General features: G+C 36.7%; 1 protein-coding gene across 1 annotated transcript in view; it reads left to right on the plus strand.

Annotated features, from left to right (window-relative positions):
* Positions 1 to 17,671, plus strand: part of LOC104461174 (myotubularin-related protein 13-like) — a gene marked incomplete at its 3' end in the record, with an annotated part of 145,333 nt that overhangs the window by 100,563 nt on the left and 27,099 nt on the right. Inside the window, exons 4-6 of the mRNA XM_010072656.1 lie at positions 6,892 to 7,005; positions 8,655 to 8,765; positions 10,239 to 10,344. Of these exons, the coding sequence (XP_010070958.1) occupies positions 6,892 to 7,005; positions 8,655 to 8,765; positions 10,239 to 10,344 (331 nt within the window). The remainder of the gene's footprint in view (positions 1 to 6,891; positions 7,006 to 8,654; positions 8,766 to 10,238; positions 10,345 to 17,671) is intronic.

Raw genomic sequence — 17,671 nt, forward strand, 5'->3', positions numbered from 1 at the left:
CATATTATCTCCATGAGTGGTCCATCCTCTAGCTCTACAGTCCAAGGACCAACTGAGCCAAATATGCCTGGTGTATGTTTAGTAACCTCTATGAATTTCATAAGCTTGTCCAGCCTTCTCATGACCCTGTATGCATTTTTGTTACTACCATTCTGTAGCAGAAAAGTTTCGTTAAGTTAAAAATCCCTTGCATTAAGAGCTCTGAGCATTTGTTTGCCTTGAACATAGCTCAATTAGCACGCTGATTACGGTTGTGGTTGTTTTTGTTGTTCTTTCTTGAGACTAACTGTGAATGACCTGTTTACTTTGGGTTTGGTGTGCTTTCAGGTGCCTGGTTCTTAGGTGAGATTTTTGGTGACAGCAGTAAAAAGCATATAAAAGGTGAAACTAAGCAATGAGAATAGGACCTGATGCAAAGGACTTCCTAACAGGTTTGCTGTCAGTTTGGTTGAGCTTTTGTCATGTTTCACGCAGTGTTACTACTGTTTTGGCGAGCCAGTACGCTAATAGCTCCAATGAAATTTCTCTCTTACACTCTAAGATGCTAAGCATGGAAACTAAACACACTGTTCTTGGCCTTACAAGATGTCATTTAAAACTCATTATTTTCAACTCTGAATATATGTCTAAAGCAAACAAAATACACTGGGACAGAAAATGTTGCAGGACTACTTCATATTCACCTTTGTACCCGCTTAAGTTTTGCCCCACAGTGCATATAGTGCATACTGAAGAAACGGGAGTGTGATGAAGTTTTGAAATAGTATCAGGTTGTTAAGCCGAGCCTGGGTGCTGTGCGCTGTATGCTTTCATAGATTTGCAGTGTTCATTACAGTCCCTTTAATGTCTCCCCAGATAGACTGGCATGGGTACTGAACTGGGAGACCTATGTCATCGCTTGCTCTGTTAGAATGTGTAAATCACTTTTCCACAGCACCCTGTGTATGGAGAAAACATTTAATGTACATTTCCATTTTAAGAAAGTTTTTTCCCTTGATCTATACCAATTTATTTGAGGAAAAGATGCCATATTTTATTATTAAAATTATTCTTTGTTTGATTGAAATATTCTTCTAATACCAACCGTTCAGACTGTTACCTCATTAGAGTGTACTTGACAAAATGCTGCAAACTGTGCCCAGTTGTTCTTACACTTTTTATAAATGTGAAGGGAGCTTTAAAGCAAAAGGACACCAGTTTAAAGGAAAGCAATACCTTGTTTAATAATATGTGTATCAAGGCCACAAGTATTCAGTTTTAACTGCCTCTATTAAAAATGTATTAAACCTTTTTCTAGACTGTGGATGTGGGAGATCATGCCTGATCTGTTAGTAGGTAGCTCCAGTTGTCAGTTCCTTCCTTATTAAAAAATGCTTGAATAATTAGTCTGAATTTGTCTAGCTTGGGCTTAATGCCATATGCATCTTTTGGCTAAACTGAGGAACAAATTGTTCTCAGAAAACAAGCAAACAAATAAATAGCAGAGTGATGATGAACAGTGCTGATCACCGTTAATTTCTCTAAACTATTGTTATCAGTCAGGGCATTAATGCTAATTTTTTCTTTTTTATTTTGTCGAGTGAACTTCTATTATTTTGTGAGATTTTTTTTCAAATGCTTGCACAAATGCATGTATTAATTCAGGAATTTTTATGGACCAAGTTCATAAAGTGATGCTGTTAGTTCAATTAGCTGGTTATTGTACATTCCAGTTTACCCCATCACTTTAGGTCACAAATGTGATAAATGGATACTTCTCATGATACAAGAAAAAAGGCAAACAGTTGAAATATAGGCACTCGTGCTCCCTCTAGTTCTGTATTCTCATTTATATAAGAACCTGTGAAACTCATTACTATGTTATGTCAGGAGTTGTATATATACATTTTTAGTGTAAATGTGAGTGTGTACATTTGTTAAAATACATGAAAAGTTGAGTCTAACAATATATTGGTCTGCTTTAAATGTACAGGACACACAATTTTTTTATTTATCCAGGAAAAGAGGAAAAAAAAAACCCCAGGTAAACAAATCAAATATCCTGCTGTAAAAACAGATAAGATTTTTCTGTTTAAACTTATGGTACATTCTCAACCATGTTCTATTTACACAATAAATAAATGCTCGTTTAATTGTATTTTAAAAATTTAAGAATGTATTCTGTATCTAGTTTTAAAATTGGTTATCTTGATTTTTCCTATACTTTTTTTGACCTTGTGGGACACATGTATTAACATTCATTACTGTGATGTTTTTGTGATGGTCTGGGTTATGATGATTTAAAATTTATTTAAGAATATATAAATCTGATAGTCTGGCAATGCTGTTTCTCCAAGAGATGCAGTGGAGGCCAGAAGAAAGAAAGCAGTTTTTAATGAAAGGGAAAGACTCTATGTACCTTCTGTGTTTCAGATGCCCAGACTGCCACAATAATCATGTCTATGTGCACAGGAACCCTTGCAATGAGGATTTCTGCCAAGACAGGTTTTGTTAGCTGGGTGATTTTGTGGATGAGAAGTTTTATAATGAACTTGTTAATAGTTGTAGTATTATCTGGTAGAGTTTGTAGCCAAATTGTTCTATGGATTTGAGGCAGCCATGGTTTGCAGATCTCTGCACAGTATTCCCCTTATATTTGTAGAAACCAAGTCAAGATGCAGAATAAAAGAGGTTTCTGGGTTTGGCAGGCAGGGAACAGGACCCTGATGGGCTTCAGTCAAACACAGATATAATTCAGGGCACCGAATTTTTTAAGCATGGTGAAATCATGTATGATCCCAGGTCATCATACAGATCCTGTCATTAGTACAGTTAGTTCAGTCTCTGTTACCTATTCCTTAGCTGAAGAGTTTTTCGGAACTTTATTAATCTGAGGTTAAAAAAAAAAAATCATTCGTTTCCAATCTGAAGGCACAGATGTTTCTGAATTAGATTTGAAATGTGAATCACATGTGTATCACATGTAAAGATCATGTGGATCTTTAAACATCTGGAAAACTGGTTTGCTCTCTACTGGTACATTTTTCTCATCTCAGCTGTTTTAAAAGTCTGCCTGTATGTAGAAATAAAAAGAGGAAAATAGAAAAAGGAATCTCTTTCAATATTTCATTGAAATCAAGAAGATTCTTAATCTGTTCTACTGTAGTAGGAAGGGCTGCTAGCCAACAGTCTAGATGAGCGATGTCAGGGAAGCCCCGTAGCGGTATACCAAATACCATTATCATCTTCTTCCAACCAATACAAGTGCAAAAGGAAAACTATAATAATAAATTATATTTTTTTTTAAAGGAGTACTCTTATTTACCCAATTTAAAATAATCTTTAAGTTTATGTGTCATTAGGAAGGTTTTCCTTAACATCCAATGATTCTTAATTTAGTTGTAAACTGAATGGTGTATTTACAAAAAAGAAAATATTGAGGAAAAAAACCCAAAGCAACTCTTTTATTTTGCTAGTTTTCATTAGGGAATATTTTTTTCCTTAGGTGAGAAAGGGGATAAAGAAAAACGAAATGTGTATGTGTCTGAGCAAAAGCATAGTTAAAAAGAATTAAGTTTGTGGTTTTACCACTTTGTATTTAGCTACAGAATGCTTGTGCTGTTAATACTTTGCTTGAAAAGTAGGTTAAAAGTCATGTGTTTGAAATGATTATCTACTTAGTCTAGTGACTCCTAATAATGTGCCTGCGTGCCTGTCGGAACGTTGAGCTGTGGAAGAAATATGGTTAGTCACATTGCATTTTTCCGTAAATCTTTTATGAAGTAAGAGTGTGTTTTTATGGTGTGAATGATTTATAAATTCAATACTGTGCTGCTATTCTGATCTTAAAGTTTTAAATTAAATCTAATTAAGAATTAATTCAAGACTTGATCTGAATTTGAGTGGATTTTATGAAAATGGCCTTTTATGGAAACCTAGTTCCTGTCTGTGCACCCTGAGTTTTCATTATCTTAGTACCATGTGAATCTACAGAAGTTTGTATATTCCCTTGCCTTTAGAAATGTGGAATATGTTTTAATTGCATTTTTCCTAATGTTGTCAGAGTCTACAATTTGTCAGATAGCCAGGATCTGTTACCTTTATCCCTAGAGTTCGTAATTGTTCTTTAGAACAGTTGATGTAATAAACTTTTGTTGATTATGTGTTTAGTGGTATATAACCAGTAAACTATAATTTAAAAATTCTTCTTGCATTTTTGGGGGCAGGGAGAGGGAACTGTAATTAAGGTAAAATCTCCCCCGTCAACATTATAATAGATGGAAATAAATGAACATATGTTAGACATGTGACTGTTGAGTTATTCTGTTTCTCTCTTAACTTGTGAATCGCAATTTTAACTTAGAAATAAGATGCAAACTAGACCAAGCATGTACATCACATATGTGTTGGTTACTGTGTAGGTAAGAATTAATGTACAAAGCCAAGTATATGGTCATATGTGTATATGTTGCTGTGCTGACAGTTTTTTACTTTGGTATGAAAATATTATACGTATCTCTTAATTAAAACAGCTCTCTCATATGTAGTCTCTCGTTAAACCATTTTTACTTGAATAAAAAAAAAAGGAGGCAGTCCTCAGGTCAGGAACGTCCTGAGCTGGAGATTGCTGGAGACGTGGAGAATGCACCGGAGGAACGGCCTCGCTGAGATTGTCCTCGGTTCGGGAGGGCCCTTGACACCCAGACAGGGTATTAAGCTGTAGATGAACTTTTTATCTGACTCAGTCTAGCAACACTCATACTTCCCCCTTTTTTTTTTTTTTTAAAAATCTTGCTTAGACAAGGGGTGGCATAGCATAAGTGAATACCACCTAACTTTTGTGTCGTGAAGAATCACAATGACATTTTTACAGGAACCCCAGAATCTCATTTAGTTTGTGTATGCAAAAGCATCAAAATATTTAATAGCATTTGTGTCTGCTCTGGTATACATATAAAAAAAAGAACATGCCCTTTTTTGTCTATATGGTAATGAAAATAGAGCACCAAAGTGTGTGCACACACACAGACCTATATATCTTATTTGTTAGGGGGGTGTGTGTGAGACGTGCTTTAGCAGAGGTTGCCAGAGAACTTGAGTGTGGTTGAGCAGCTTTCACGAGACGCATGCCCATGTTCAGGACAGAGGCCTGAAAGGCCACATCTGACTTTATGGGTGGAAGTGCAACGAGCAAAGGCTCTAATGTAGATGCCTTCACCCGTGGGTGAGGTTAGGAAGCAGCTCTGTATTACCCTACAGCTGTCAGTGCAGCTTCTGGCTGATACCCAGCTACTGGACCTTTCCAGAGTGACCTTTCCAGTTTGGTGCTAGAACTGAGGAAAGCATTTATATAAGAAAACACAGGTCTTGGACTGGAGGCAAAAACGGTTAAGTGGTTCTACTGCCTGACAGCTAATGTCTTCAGCTGCCACCATTTGGCTCTGACCGAGGTAGACAGGACTGTGCAGACAGAACTGGACAGGGTAGGACTGTTATTACGTGTTTTGTTTCAGTAGAAAATCATTTAGGTTAGTTAATACAACAAGTGCTTTTGAAGAAAGCTGTTTAGTTTCCTACTAGAAGAACAATTGTGCTGTGGTGATCTCCAAACTTTTTTGATCATGCACCCCTATCCATAAAATTCCCACATGAAGCTTATTGTACCTAACCATTTTTCATAATTAAAAACATTTATTAAGTCATCTTTATAAGTGCTTCTGATATGATTGTTTTAGCTGCCTTTATTTGGATATGTGTGTTGGCTTAAAAAAACTATACATTCTGAATTGAGATTGTGAAATAAAGCTCATGAAGTTGCAGCATTTCTATCAGGTTTCTTCCATTTAATAGAAAAGTGATGTTGGATTTTTTTTTTTTTTTACATGAACTGAAGTGATGACTAGTAACCTGACAGAAATAGAAGGCAGATATTTCATGTTGTCATATGGAAAGTGAAATAATTTTTCTCATATTCCTAATTAAGATAATATAGTGATTTTTGCTTAGAAGAATGCTTGGTTGGAGGAACAAATGAAATACTCAGAAATTCAGTGGGTGGTGTGGGGGTGGAGAGAATTACATGTAAAAATTGGACAGCATGGACTTTCTGTTATTTGAAAACTTAACCAGTTAATGAATTTGTCAAAGAATGTGTGGAATTTTAGAAATGAAAGTACTTAGTGACATCGTTAGTTTTGTCCATGAGTAATAGTAAAATCTTTGTGACTGAATAGTAAGCGCTGGCAAGGAGGTTGTAGCAACTTGCACAATATCATGAACACCCACAAGTTTATCGGCATTGAACTTTTCTCCTTTTTTTAACCAGAAACTTAGTGGTTCATAAGTTTGAGGGAGTTTTCTGAGAAATCTGAACTAGTTTTCTTGTGAAGAAATTCCTTTAGATTCCAAATTCACTGGGTCAATCGATAATTTTAACTGTAACATTAGTGGAAATTGTGTAAGAAATTGAATCATATGAATATGAGTAGGACAACCAAACATTGTTTTGTGAAATATATGATTTCTGTATTTGCAGTATGGTTGATTGTAAATCAGCCAACACTTTGATGTGAAAAGATCCCGTTCTGCAATTCACTTCACTATCTAAAATACGGAACAGGGAGCATTTAAAGTGAAATATTGTTTTATTAAACTGCTGTCTCAGAGATCTTTATTTTAGGTACTTAGTGCATGGCTTCTCAGGTGAGTTTTAACAAGCTGAACTACATCTAGAAGCTTTTAGGGAGTTCAGGCAGCCATTGGAATGTGCTCCTGTTAGTTGACTTCATTGCTAGTTTCAAATAGTGCATTTTCTTTTCTAAAGTAATGAAAAAGTTAACTTTCTGTAAGAATGCTAATGTTTTAGTTTGAGGTTTCTTTCTGCTTGTTAATTGAAATGTTTCTGTTTTCAAGGGAACAAAAGAAATTGAAGGTGAAGAGGAGTCTGGTTTAATTCCGCCTGCAGAAGTATTTGCTCCTAAAAGTCTGGTGTTGGTGTCCAGGCTAGATTATCCAGAAATTTTCAGGGTAAAGAACTTGCAGTTGTCATTTATAATATGTGTCAGCAGATGGATCTGTTTTTAATGAGCAGCAGGGACAGTACCTTTGATTTAAAACATCACAGGACTGATTTGGGAATTTAAAAGCAGAAGAAAGCTTAGATTGAACTAGATGAAATTCAATGTCTGTGACAGTAAATAGCCCCTATAGATTGAAGGAATGTTTTTTATCCTGCAAGTGATTTTAAATCTACACCATATAAAATGAAATAGAGATTTTTCTGGGCCCAATTTACTGTATAATGAAGGGAATTACTAGGATGAAAACAGACTTGCTCAGGTAAAAACAAAAAATTAACAATATTTGATTAAATATATAATAGTAAATAGTGAAATCCTAGTTTTCCTCCGTATGTAAGACAAAGCGTCAGAGCCTCTTCCAGATCAAATTAAGATGCATGACAGAGATTTAGGATCTTGGATCACTTTCAGCTGATGAAATATGGCTGATCTGAGATAAATGGAAAGCTTAAATTTTTATTAAGCTAATACATATTAAGAGAAACAAGTATAGTTCAGTTTCCAGATCAAGGGAGGAAATCATTCAACGGTTGTCATTAGACCTTAAGAATGACTGAACTGAGAGAGATTAAAAATCCATGTAGCCCAGTATTTTGTCTCTTAATAGTGGCCTGTAACGAATGCAAAGCAAAGTGTGTAAGGATAAGGCAGGCTGTAGAAATAATTCCACTAAATACTTTCCTGTTTCCATGTGAATTCTAGTTAAATGACATCCTGAACTAGAGGTGTCACTTGCGTGGGTTTTTTTGTATAATTTGTCCAGTTTCTTAATGCTCAGATTTTACAACAACCCGTGGCAAGGAGTTTCACAGCTTAACTATGTGTTATATGAAAAGTTACTGTTGTAATTATTTCTAAAAAGAGAATTCCTAAAATAGTTGCTGAATTATCAAAATTACAGCAGTTAAAAGGCACCAAAAAGATGCTGTGTAACAAAGTTATTTATTTCCATTTTTCCAACAGCTTCTTAGAACGTGATATTACATCACTTTGCATTATAGTGTTGATAAAATGATAAAGCTATATATGTGATTTCTCAATCAAAACTGTATCCATACAAAAAATATGGAAATGCTGAAGTGTTAATATACTGTTCATTTTAGAATATATTTATATTGAAATAATTAAATAAAGAATGTAAGTTAAATAACATACAGAATTGTTGATCCTTGATGCTAGTCTTAAAATGAGCCTCAAAAACTCATTGATTGATCAGTGAAACCAGTCAGGTTTAGGTCCATAGAATTCAAAGCACAGCTGAAGCTATGTTGATTTTATAACTTTGAAAGTAACTTGTAGTAAAACACTTTTTGTATAGTGAACAAAGCACAAATATTAAACATTTAATTTCTTTAAAAAGGAGAAGATATCTACACCTGCCAGTACATGCATCCCTTCTAAACAGCCAAGCTAATTTTTTTAAATGAAGGACTGCTTCTATAGCAAATTCCTTTGTCTTCAATTGGAAAGTACTTCACTACATTAATAACTATTAAGACACACTTATTTTTTAAAAATTCTACACATAGATCTTTAGGTAATTTGACATCTACCTTCTCTGTATAGTAGTCTAATATATTTTGTCTCCCTTTGTAGGCTTGCCTTGGCCTGATCTATACTGTGTATGTGGACAGCCTGAATGTGTCATTGGAGACTCTCATTGCAAATCTGTGTTCATGCCTTGTCCCTGCTTCTGGAGGGTCTCAGGTAAATGGAAAAAAAAAGGGTATTTTCCCAGTTAATTTAATTTATGAAGAAAACAAAAAATAAATTCTTGAAATATTTTTGAAGAAAAAAAGATCATAGTTCAGCTGAGTGCCTTCCCTGTGGCCTGTAAGTGCTTTCCCTGTGGCCTGTCTTCTAAAGACAGCAAAAATTCCATTCCAGGATAAGGTCAAAGGGTTAATTTTGTCACTGAGTTGGCTTTTTACAAGGCACGGTAACAAATCAAGCAGTTTGTGTAAGTTTAGTTTTTAATAATAATGTGTGTTCAGGAATATTTCTGCTTGCTACAGATTTTTTTAAAGGCTTTTTTTCTTTGCAGTTTTAACATGTCTTTCACTTTAGTTCATTTGTCTTCCTTGATGCAGTTCAGGGTTCCACTGGTCTTTTCTTTGGTAACCCTTTTAAATTTCTGTTTTCATAAAATTTAAAAAAAAAGCTAAAGAAGTAACTTGGACATGGTTCTCTCAGAGGTAATTAAATATTCCAAGCATCCCATGCATTCAAAAATAAGAAAAAAAGTTTTCCAGCAAATGTACTTCTTTCTGCTTTTTACCTATGCTTTCTGTGAGCAGAAAGTCAGGTTTGTTTGTTGATTTACTTTAAATAAATTGTTCCTATATGTTGGTTGCCTTGTCTGATTTGGAATTCCTCTTAGTGCTGTAAGTGGCAAACTATCCTGTGAGCTTAGTAAAGATTTACCTTGTTGCTCCTGGTGAAACCATGTCTCTCTGTTTTTGCATTCCGAGCCTTTTGGTTTTGAAGGGGAGTAATTATCTTGTATCTCCTTATCAGAAACCCTCTTTTCCAGAGGTATTTGAACCTCATACTACAGGTTTTGGTGATCCACTTAAACTTCTGGCTCCTCTTCTATCCTCTTTTTGTCTTTTTTCTGCCCCCATCCATAAATATGGCTTTCTCCAGCAGTGACTGTTTCCTTTGCTAGAAGAGGGAGGAAAAGTCATGCTCCTCTGGCTGTTCTCCCTTCTGCTTTCTCTCTTCAAATAAAATTTTCTTTCAGTTCCAGCTTGAATTTGCTAGTGTCAAACTACCATTTTAATCAGAAATTAAGTTTTTCTGTTTTCTTTCTGAAGCTTCATACCTCCAGGGGTAATTCTGAATTATATATCTTAAATCAGGAACACTCTTCTTTTATCTCCATAAGTCCTTGAGGAGCTTCCCAGGTTATTCATGTGCCCACTGTTGAAATAATCAACTGCAAAATTAGTTATTGATCTACATCTAGGTCTGCTGCTAAAATGCTGGGGAAGAGCATCTCTGTTGCAGCTCAGGGACTTGCTTTGTTTTATTGTGGAGCATTTTGATATCAAACATCTGCTGTGCAGCATCTAGAGCTTGCTACCTTCATACATTCAACATCTTTGCTGCCTGGAGTGGAGTTGTACTATGCTTATAAGTTAAATTTATACTCAATTAAAAAAAATATTCTTTCTACAGAAATTGTTTTCTTTGGGAGCTGGAGACCGACAACTGATACAGACTCCTCTACATGATAGCCTTCCTGTTACAGGCACCAGTGTGGCTCTTCTCTTTCAGCAACTGGGTATGTCTAGGTCTGCTTTGAAAATAAAATTTATTTTTAAATTACAAAATGAGATATTTTCTGTTCTCATTCAGTGCATATCATGTGCCAAGAAAGCTACATAGTAAATATTAATTTATTTCGAATGAAAGAATGACTAATAGTGATTTTATCCCTAATCAGACATTCATGTAAACTTTTTGTACATCCTGCCTCTGGTAAGTTATCTCCAATATTATCTGGTATCTGTGATTGTATTGTGAGAAGTGCGCCTGGCCTCTCTTTAATTACAACAACATTTGTTTAAAATGATTGCCCACCCCTTGGATACTGTACAAACTCCAAACAAAACCAAAGAGGTTCATAATAAAACTGATGTAAGTGAAAAGTCTAGTAGAAGAGATACCATGTACTGATATTGGTAACCATGTGGAATTCGTATTATTTTGTTGTTATCTATTATTCCGTATCTTTCAAGATTATGATCTAACACAATCCTCATCAAATGCATACTTGTCCGTTAGTATAACAATATTGTGTCACTGTTTCCTGGGTATCTCAATAGTAATCTCATGTCTCTTATTAAATTTGAACACTTTCTTAGTCTTCTTTCCCTTGATTTGTGAAATGACTTTGAAGCACAGACTTGTAGCAGCCATGGATAAGGGTGCAATTAATAATATTTTCTGAACCTGCGAATCTCATGGTTAGTCTCAAGTGATCAAATTGCCTCAGAATATACGCTTTCATCCATTCTTCTCATAAATGGACAATAAGAATGGATGCAAACTGGAAAAAGAATAGTGAAGAGGAGTAAGAGCTTATGTCCCAGGAAGCAGTATCAGATCTGATGAGTTCAGTACAGACCGAGGGCAGTGGTTTAAACATGGATAGGCCTAGCAGCTCTTCCCTTTTTCTGGAGATATAAAATACGGTGTGAGGTACCGTAAGTACGGTATGATATAGCGTGTGGCATGGTATGTTTGTTCTGTAAGTACCGTACGTGATACCTACATTGAGGCAGTTTATTTTGGGCAGTTGTAGTGACGGTTACTATAAATGTATGGTTCTGAAAATGTCAAAGCAAGGCGTTTCGGTAGTGCTGACATAGTTTATCTACCATCTCTTGTGGCACTTGGCTTTTGTATGGCAAATTGGGACTGTGGTGTGTTTTGTCACAGGATCAGTCTGAGGAAGACAATGAAGGCAAATAATCTGAAAAGTCATTGTATGCATCAGATTTATAGAGGGAAACTGTGTAAAGACAGAGTGGGAATGTAAATATGGAAGAGGAAACTGAGAGAACCATCTTTCCCTCTTGGGTTCTTGTAAGAGCATGTGTGCAGAGTTAGATTTTTTTAATTCCACTCATTGCGTATAAAACTGAATTATAACACTTCTGAATGAGAATTTAAAATTCCCTTCACACACACAGGATTTAAGTTAATATTATTAACCACATTTTATTAGAGGGTGAATATATACAGACAGATGTCATGTAACTTCCTAAAGATGCTATAACAGAGTTCTGAAGAGTGTGGAGTACAACCAGGACTCCTAGATTGTTGTTGGGCTAGCAATCAATGATCCTGTACCTTTGTATTTTGAAATTGTGTAGTTCCTTATTAGCTCATATACACTTTCCAATATCTGTACCCCTGATTTACTCTTTGTCTACCATATCATCTTTCTTTTCCCATTCTCTGTTAGCCCTCTTGCTTTAAACAGACTGGTTTCTATTTTTTTGCTTCTTCCCATGAGTTCTAGTAAAGGTTTGGAGGCCCAGTTATGCTTTCTGGTGGCTTGTAGGAAGTACAAGTCAGTAAGCCCATGCTTACCAGGTGCCCTTTCCAGTTATGGTGCACAGAAGGATATGAAAATCAGCAGAAGGAGGGAGAGAGAAAGGGACATATTGAAGGAAAACTTGCTCATTGCTCACAGTTCTGGTTAGTGACACTTCAGCTGGCCTGAAGAAGAGAGAAAGAAGAAAATATATGTTTATAAAACTAGGCTTACATCCTGTTTCCCTGAAGAGATCGTTCATAGAAAAAAAAGAATTATTTCACTATGCCTTCTTTTCTGTTATGGCATCATTTTCTCTTTTACAAGACTATCAAACTGTTAGGAATAGCTTGTCTAATGGTCTTGTGTAGGTTCTCTTCCTGTCTCTCCTGTTCCTTGGTGTGATGAGGACACTAGTAGTTTCTTGGGAATGGGCCTGAAATGTGCCTCAGTTCCCAGCTGGTGTCCTTTACAAAGTTTTGGCATCTAAGTTATCTGGCGATAAAACACAATGGTAAAATCATCTTGTATCGCCAAGGACAGAAATTAAAAAAAAAAAAAGTGTTTTCATAGTGTGCATCACATTACAGAATAGCACATAGTTCCTTTCACATGTAGGTGGTGGACTGTTGTGTTCTTCTTAAGGCCAAGGTTTGTTAATGATGAATTTCAGTTTTTTACTAAAAAAAAGTCTGTTTGCAATGGTTGTTGAAAGTAAAGAGAGGACCTGGAAATTTGAACAGCCTGTTTTTAATAAATTCTCATTTATTCTCACTTTTTATATAGTCTTATGAAGAATTAAAGGCAGTGAGTCTGAGCCGATGTGGTAGACCGTATTAGCTCATCCCTTTGAAAAACTTTATTTTTCAAAGATAAGGCCTAATCCTTTCCTCTGGAGATCATAGTTGTGCTTGTCAGAAGGTTTTTGTGCTTTTTGTAATGATACTCACACTTGCTCTGTTTCTGTTGTTCCATATGAACAGGGACTTAATGCATGATTGTCTCTACCAACCTGGGCAAAAGCATTCTACTTCTGTTGTCCAGTGCGGTGTTGGATAGTTACTTTAATGACAGCTGTTATCCCATCAAATGCTTGTGTTTAGGACACAAATATTGACTAGGCTGTTTGTCAAGTAACGACATGTTCAGTTATTTCTCTTCTGGTACAAGTCACTTAGTCCTATTTAAATTATTCATAGAAAAATTGAAGAGTAGCTAGAAAAATATTTGTGAACTGTATAAATCACCTTTTTAAAAATAGCTTTCTTTGAGGAAGATGGGCAGCAAGACAAAATTTACCACTATGAATAGATACAAAAGTAATTTCAACATTTATTTTGAGCGATATTGTGCAATAGTAGTCTCATTGTGCTTTTTGTGCTTGGCAGATAGTTCTGTGTCAGCGGATGACCCTCCCTGTGTTACCAAGTTCGCTGCATATCTGGAAGTAGACCTCATTTTTACTTAGACATTAAACTACAGTTGGGAAAAACATCCCCAAAGGCTTTAAGCTTAATAATAAGGAACAGCAGTGTTTGACATTTTAAATCATACATTCTTTTTATTTAAAAAAATAATAATATATGGCAATAACGTGACAAAAGCCAGGCCTGTAGCTGGATCACTACACCTAAAAATGATTTCATCAACAAGGATTAGCTGTAAAAACAGTAATCATAAAGTTACTTTAAAAAATTATCTGTGGTAGCTAGAAGATTTTCAGTACTCTTCTGTTGCTCATTGTCTGTTAGTAACATGGTAGGTGTCTGCAAAAACTTCAAAACACAGTAGCTTTCTTCAGGCTCAAAGGAGATTTTGGTTATATTTCTCTTCTCTCTCACTTTATTAACAATACATTCCTGTGTTTCTGCCTTAAGCTCTTTTCCTTTCTCAAAACTACAGCCCTACGTGCGTTCTCCATTCTACTGGCAGTATGGTTATTCAGCAGTGCCATATTCAGTTGTTTGTGTCTGAGACATATGCCTCCATCTCCCCAATGGCAGTTTTTTTTCCAAAGAATCTGAGACACAAAATTATATTAAGGACCTGAGCAGCAAAACAAGAACCTAAGGTTTAACCAGCACTTCTGATTTTTGCATCAAGGACTGGTTGCACGAATCACACTGCTAAGCTGAGCAGAATGACTATGAACATTTATTTTCCTGAAGAACTGATGTTTCCTCCTACTTTCCAAACACTTAATCGAAGACAAAAGAGTTTTCCTTCCTTTCCTTCTTGTTTAGTCTCTTATCTGGGCTGTTTTACTATCCCCTTATATTTCCTCTGTTCCAGTTCATTTGTCTGTGCTGGGTTTTTTCATCGTATCTTTAATTCACCGCTCAAGTATTTTCAGTAGAACGTTGACTAACTTTCAGTGTTACAGAGAAAGTAATTTTTTAAGTAGTAAGAATGAAACTTTGAAGTAAATTCTACTTTGAATCTTCTGCATAAAGACACAAGGTAAGGGTGCTTTTGAATTCAGGGCTGTGTAGAATAGAGATAAAATAGATGAAACAGGATGAAGGTGAATGGCAGGCAATGCCAGGCTGAGCATTGGCAAGCTTGTCTTTCATCTGTCCAACTTGTGACATGATGTTTAACACTTGAAGTTAAATTATATTTTCTTCATTATCCTTCAGCCTTTTTATGTGTCTTGAAATGTTTGGAAATATATGGAAATTGGGCATATACCATTAGACAGCATATGAAGCCTCTAAAAAAAGTAGTTTAAAAATAATATTTTTGAAGACTGCAGTCTCATTAAATATCAGTAATTCCAGATGAAAAAGTGACTGGCTGATCAAACTTATATTGTTACAGTTGCACAAAATATAACTACTTGGGCAGACGACTGTGATGATGGCAGAGTTGATGAGCTGAGTACTTCAGTACAAATGGTTTAAAATGCTCTAGTCCAATATCATTAGTACTGGTAACATGTTTTTTTTTTTTTTTTAATATGACTATTCAATTCCAAAATTCAACACTGTGACTTGAGACAGAAAAGTTCAGAGTATTATTTGTCCTTTCTACCTACTTGCATGTTCCTACCTTTCTTTTGCACCAGAGCAGGTACTTCTCTGATACTACAGAGAGCTGCTTAAAAATACATAAATAAATAAATATCACTAAGCAAGCAAATAGAATAATTTTCCATGTTTACATGGTGGGATGCTGACAGTGATGATGGGTTTAAACAGTCATGAAGCCAAAACTCATTACTCTTATACAGTGATAGATCCATTCACAACAAAATTATAGGATCATATTAACTATCATACTGGTTTATCATTTTTTGGATGGACTAACAAAGTGTACAGAAGTAAAAAAAAATGCTGTATTTTCTCATTTTTCAGTCATTTGATTTGTTATAAATTAATGAAGAACGATGGGGGCTGGTTTTAAATATTTTTGTTAATGACTGTACTAAAATTGTTTTGTGTGTTCAAAAATTTGTTTTGAGGGAAGATTTTAATTACAACAGAATTATTTCAATTATTTTTTTAATGAAGGTACACTGCTCCATCTCTGTTTGGAAGTAGTACCTGCAGAGGGGTTTTCGACTGGTAGACTTGATCTTTACAGTTTTGGTTAGCTCATTAAAAACCACATTATTTTTAATGGTTCTCTCATTGTGCCAGTAGCATTCAGCATACATTTTGCTCTCAGTAGACTTGAAATCTCTGCTTCGTCTGAAACAGGCTCTGTCCTTGGTTCTTATAAGTATTTCTTTTGAAAGCTGATGTCAGGGCCCTGAGCGTATCAACAGCCCCCTGAACTCCTCCTGCTGGGCTGAGCTGCCTGTGCTCAAGGTTAGCATTGATGCAGCACAGCTGTGCAACCTTGGTTCAGACTGTTGAGGAAAGATGTGAGAAGGAGGGGCGTGGTGACCTCTACATTTGGATGCTGCACACAAGCTCAGGCCGTGCCCTTGGTCCTTGCCTGAGCCACGTTGCAGCAATGCTTGTGCCAGGCAACATACCTCTCTGACCCAGATCCTCGTCCGTGGACTGAACATCCCGGCATGACCTCAGGCCTTCTTCTTGACTATGGACTTCCCTGGTGATCACTGTGACTGACCTGGCTGCAATCGCTGAACCTGATTCTGACCCAGCTGTGCTGACTTGGCTTCCTGGCTTGACCTCAGACCTTCCTCATTGCTATGGGCTTGTCTGGCTATCTCGACTTTTGGCTGAACCTAGCTGCTGTCAACAGACCTACCCAGCTCGTCTTTCTCTGGGTACTGTGGGACTCCGCTGCTTCTTGGTGAGAGCACTGCCCCTTCCCACCTTGTTTCCATACTTGACACTTGTCTCCTGTTATGGAGCAATGTGTCCTTGCTGGTCCCTAGCAGCTGGTGGTTCTTCACTTTTCACTGTTTACCTTCCAAAAAGTCTTGAGAAAATTGATATTCTGATATTAGTTCTTCACAATAAGTTTTGATCTCTTTGACGCTACAGTTCAAGCTTTGCAAGTCCTACAAGAGGTGTAGTTGTGCACCCCTACCTGCTTGGTATAGTTTGATTCTGAGGAAGCGATCATTCTTGATCTTAAAATATGCACATTGGTCAGACTTTCAGCATTCTGCAATAAAGCTGACTTTGTTAATAACCTTTCCAACATTTTATTGCTTCCCAACGCACTACCTCAGAAATTATGATTTGAGCTACTGGAACACGATTGTTTATGTATCACAAAGATAAACATCCTACAGTTCAAGAACTGTTGACCTATGGAGTGTGCAGAGAAATGATCTGGTGGAGATCATCTATAATTTTTTGTTTCAAGACTGCTAGACAGCAGAAAAATACAAGTGCGAGGGATTTTGCTCTCCTAAAGAAAAGGAAGATCTTGCAGTTTACTGTCACAACTTAAGGTGCAAATTAGTAGACACATGCATACCAAAAGAGCACAATATTAGTAGTGCTTTCCAAGGTGAGCGATTTACAAGGCTGTTATGGTTAAGCTCTATCCTATATAGGGGAGAGGCTGAAAAGTTTAGTTGACTGTGAGAGGCAGCTTAAGAGCAAAAGAACCTGAATGTTTGGGAAAAGACTGCACTCTCATGCAAGATCATAAGACATTGCCCCAAGTGCCCTCCATCACAAGTCCTTGACTTAGAATCAAAGAACCATAGAATGGTTTGGGTTGGAAGGGACCTTAAAGGTGATCTAGTTCCAACCCCCCTGCCATGGGCAGGGACACCTCCCACTAGCCCAGGTTGCTCAAAGCCTCATCCAGCCTGGCCTTGAACATCTCCAGGGATCGGGCATCTGCATCTTCTCTGGGCAGCCTGGCCACTGCCTCACCACCCTCACAGTCAAAAATTTCTTCCTACTATCTAATCTAAATCTACCCTCTTTCAGCTTAAAACCATTACCCCTTGTCCTGTCACTGCACTCCCTGATCAAGAATGCTTCCCCATCTCTCCTGTAGCCCCCTTTCAGTACTGGAAGCTGCTCTAAGGTCTCCCTGGAGCCTTCTCTTCTCCAGGCTGAACAACCCCAACTCTCTCATCCTGTCCTCATATGGGAGGTGCTCCAGCCATCTGACCATCTTTGTGGCC

This window comes from Pterocles gutturalis, unplaced genomic scaffold, assembly GCF_000699245.1.
Source record: "Pterocles gutturalis isolate BGI_N339 unplaced genomic scaffold, ASM69924v1 scaffold21777, whole genome shotgun sequence".
Lineage (NCBI taxonomy): Eukaryota > Metazoa > Chordata > Aves > Pterocliformes > Pteroclidae > Pterocles > Pterocles gutturalis.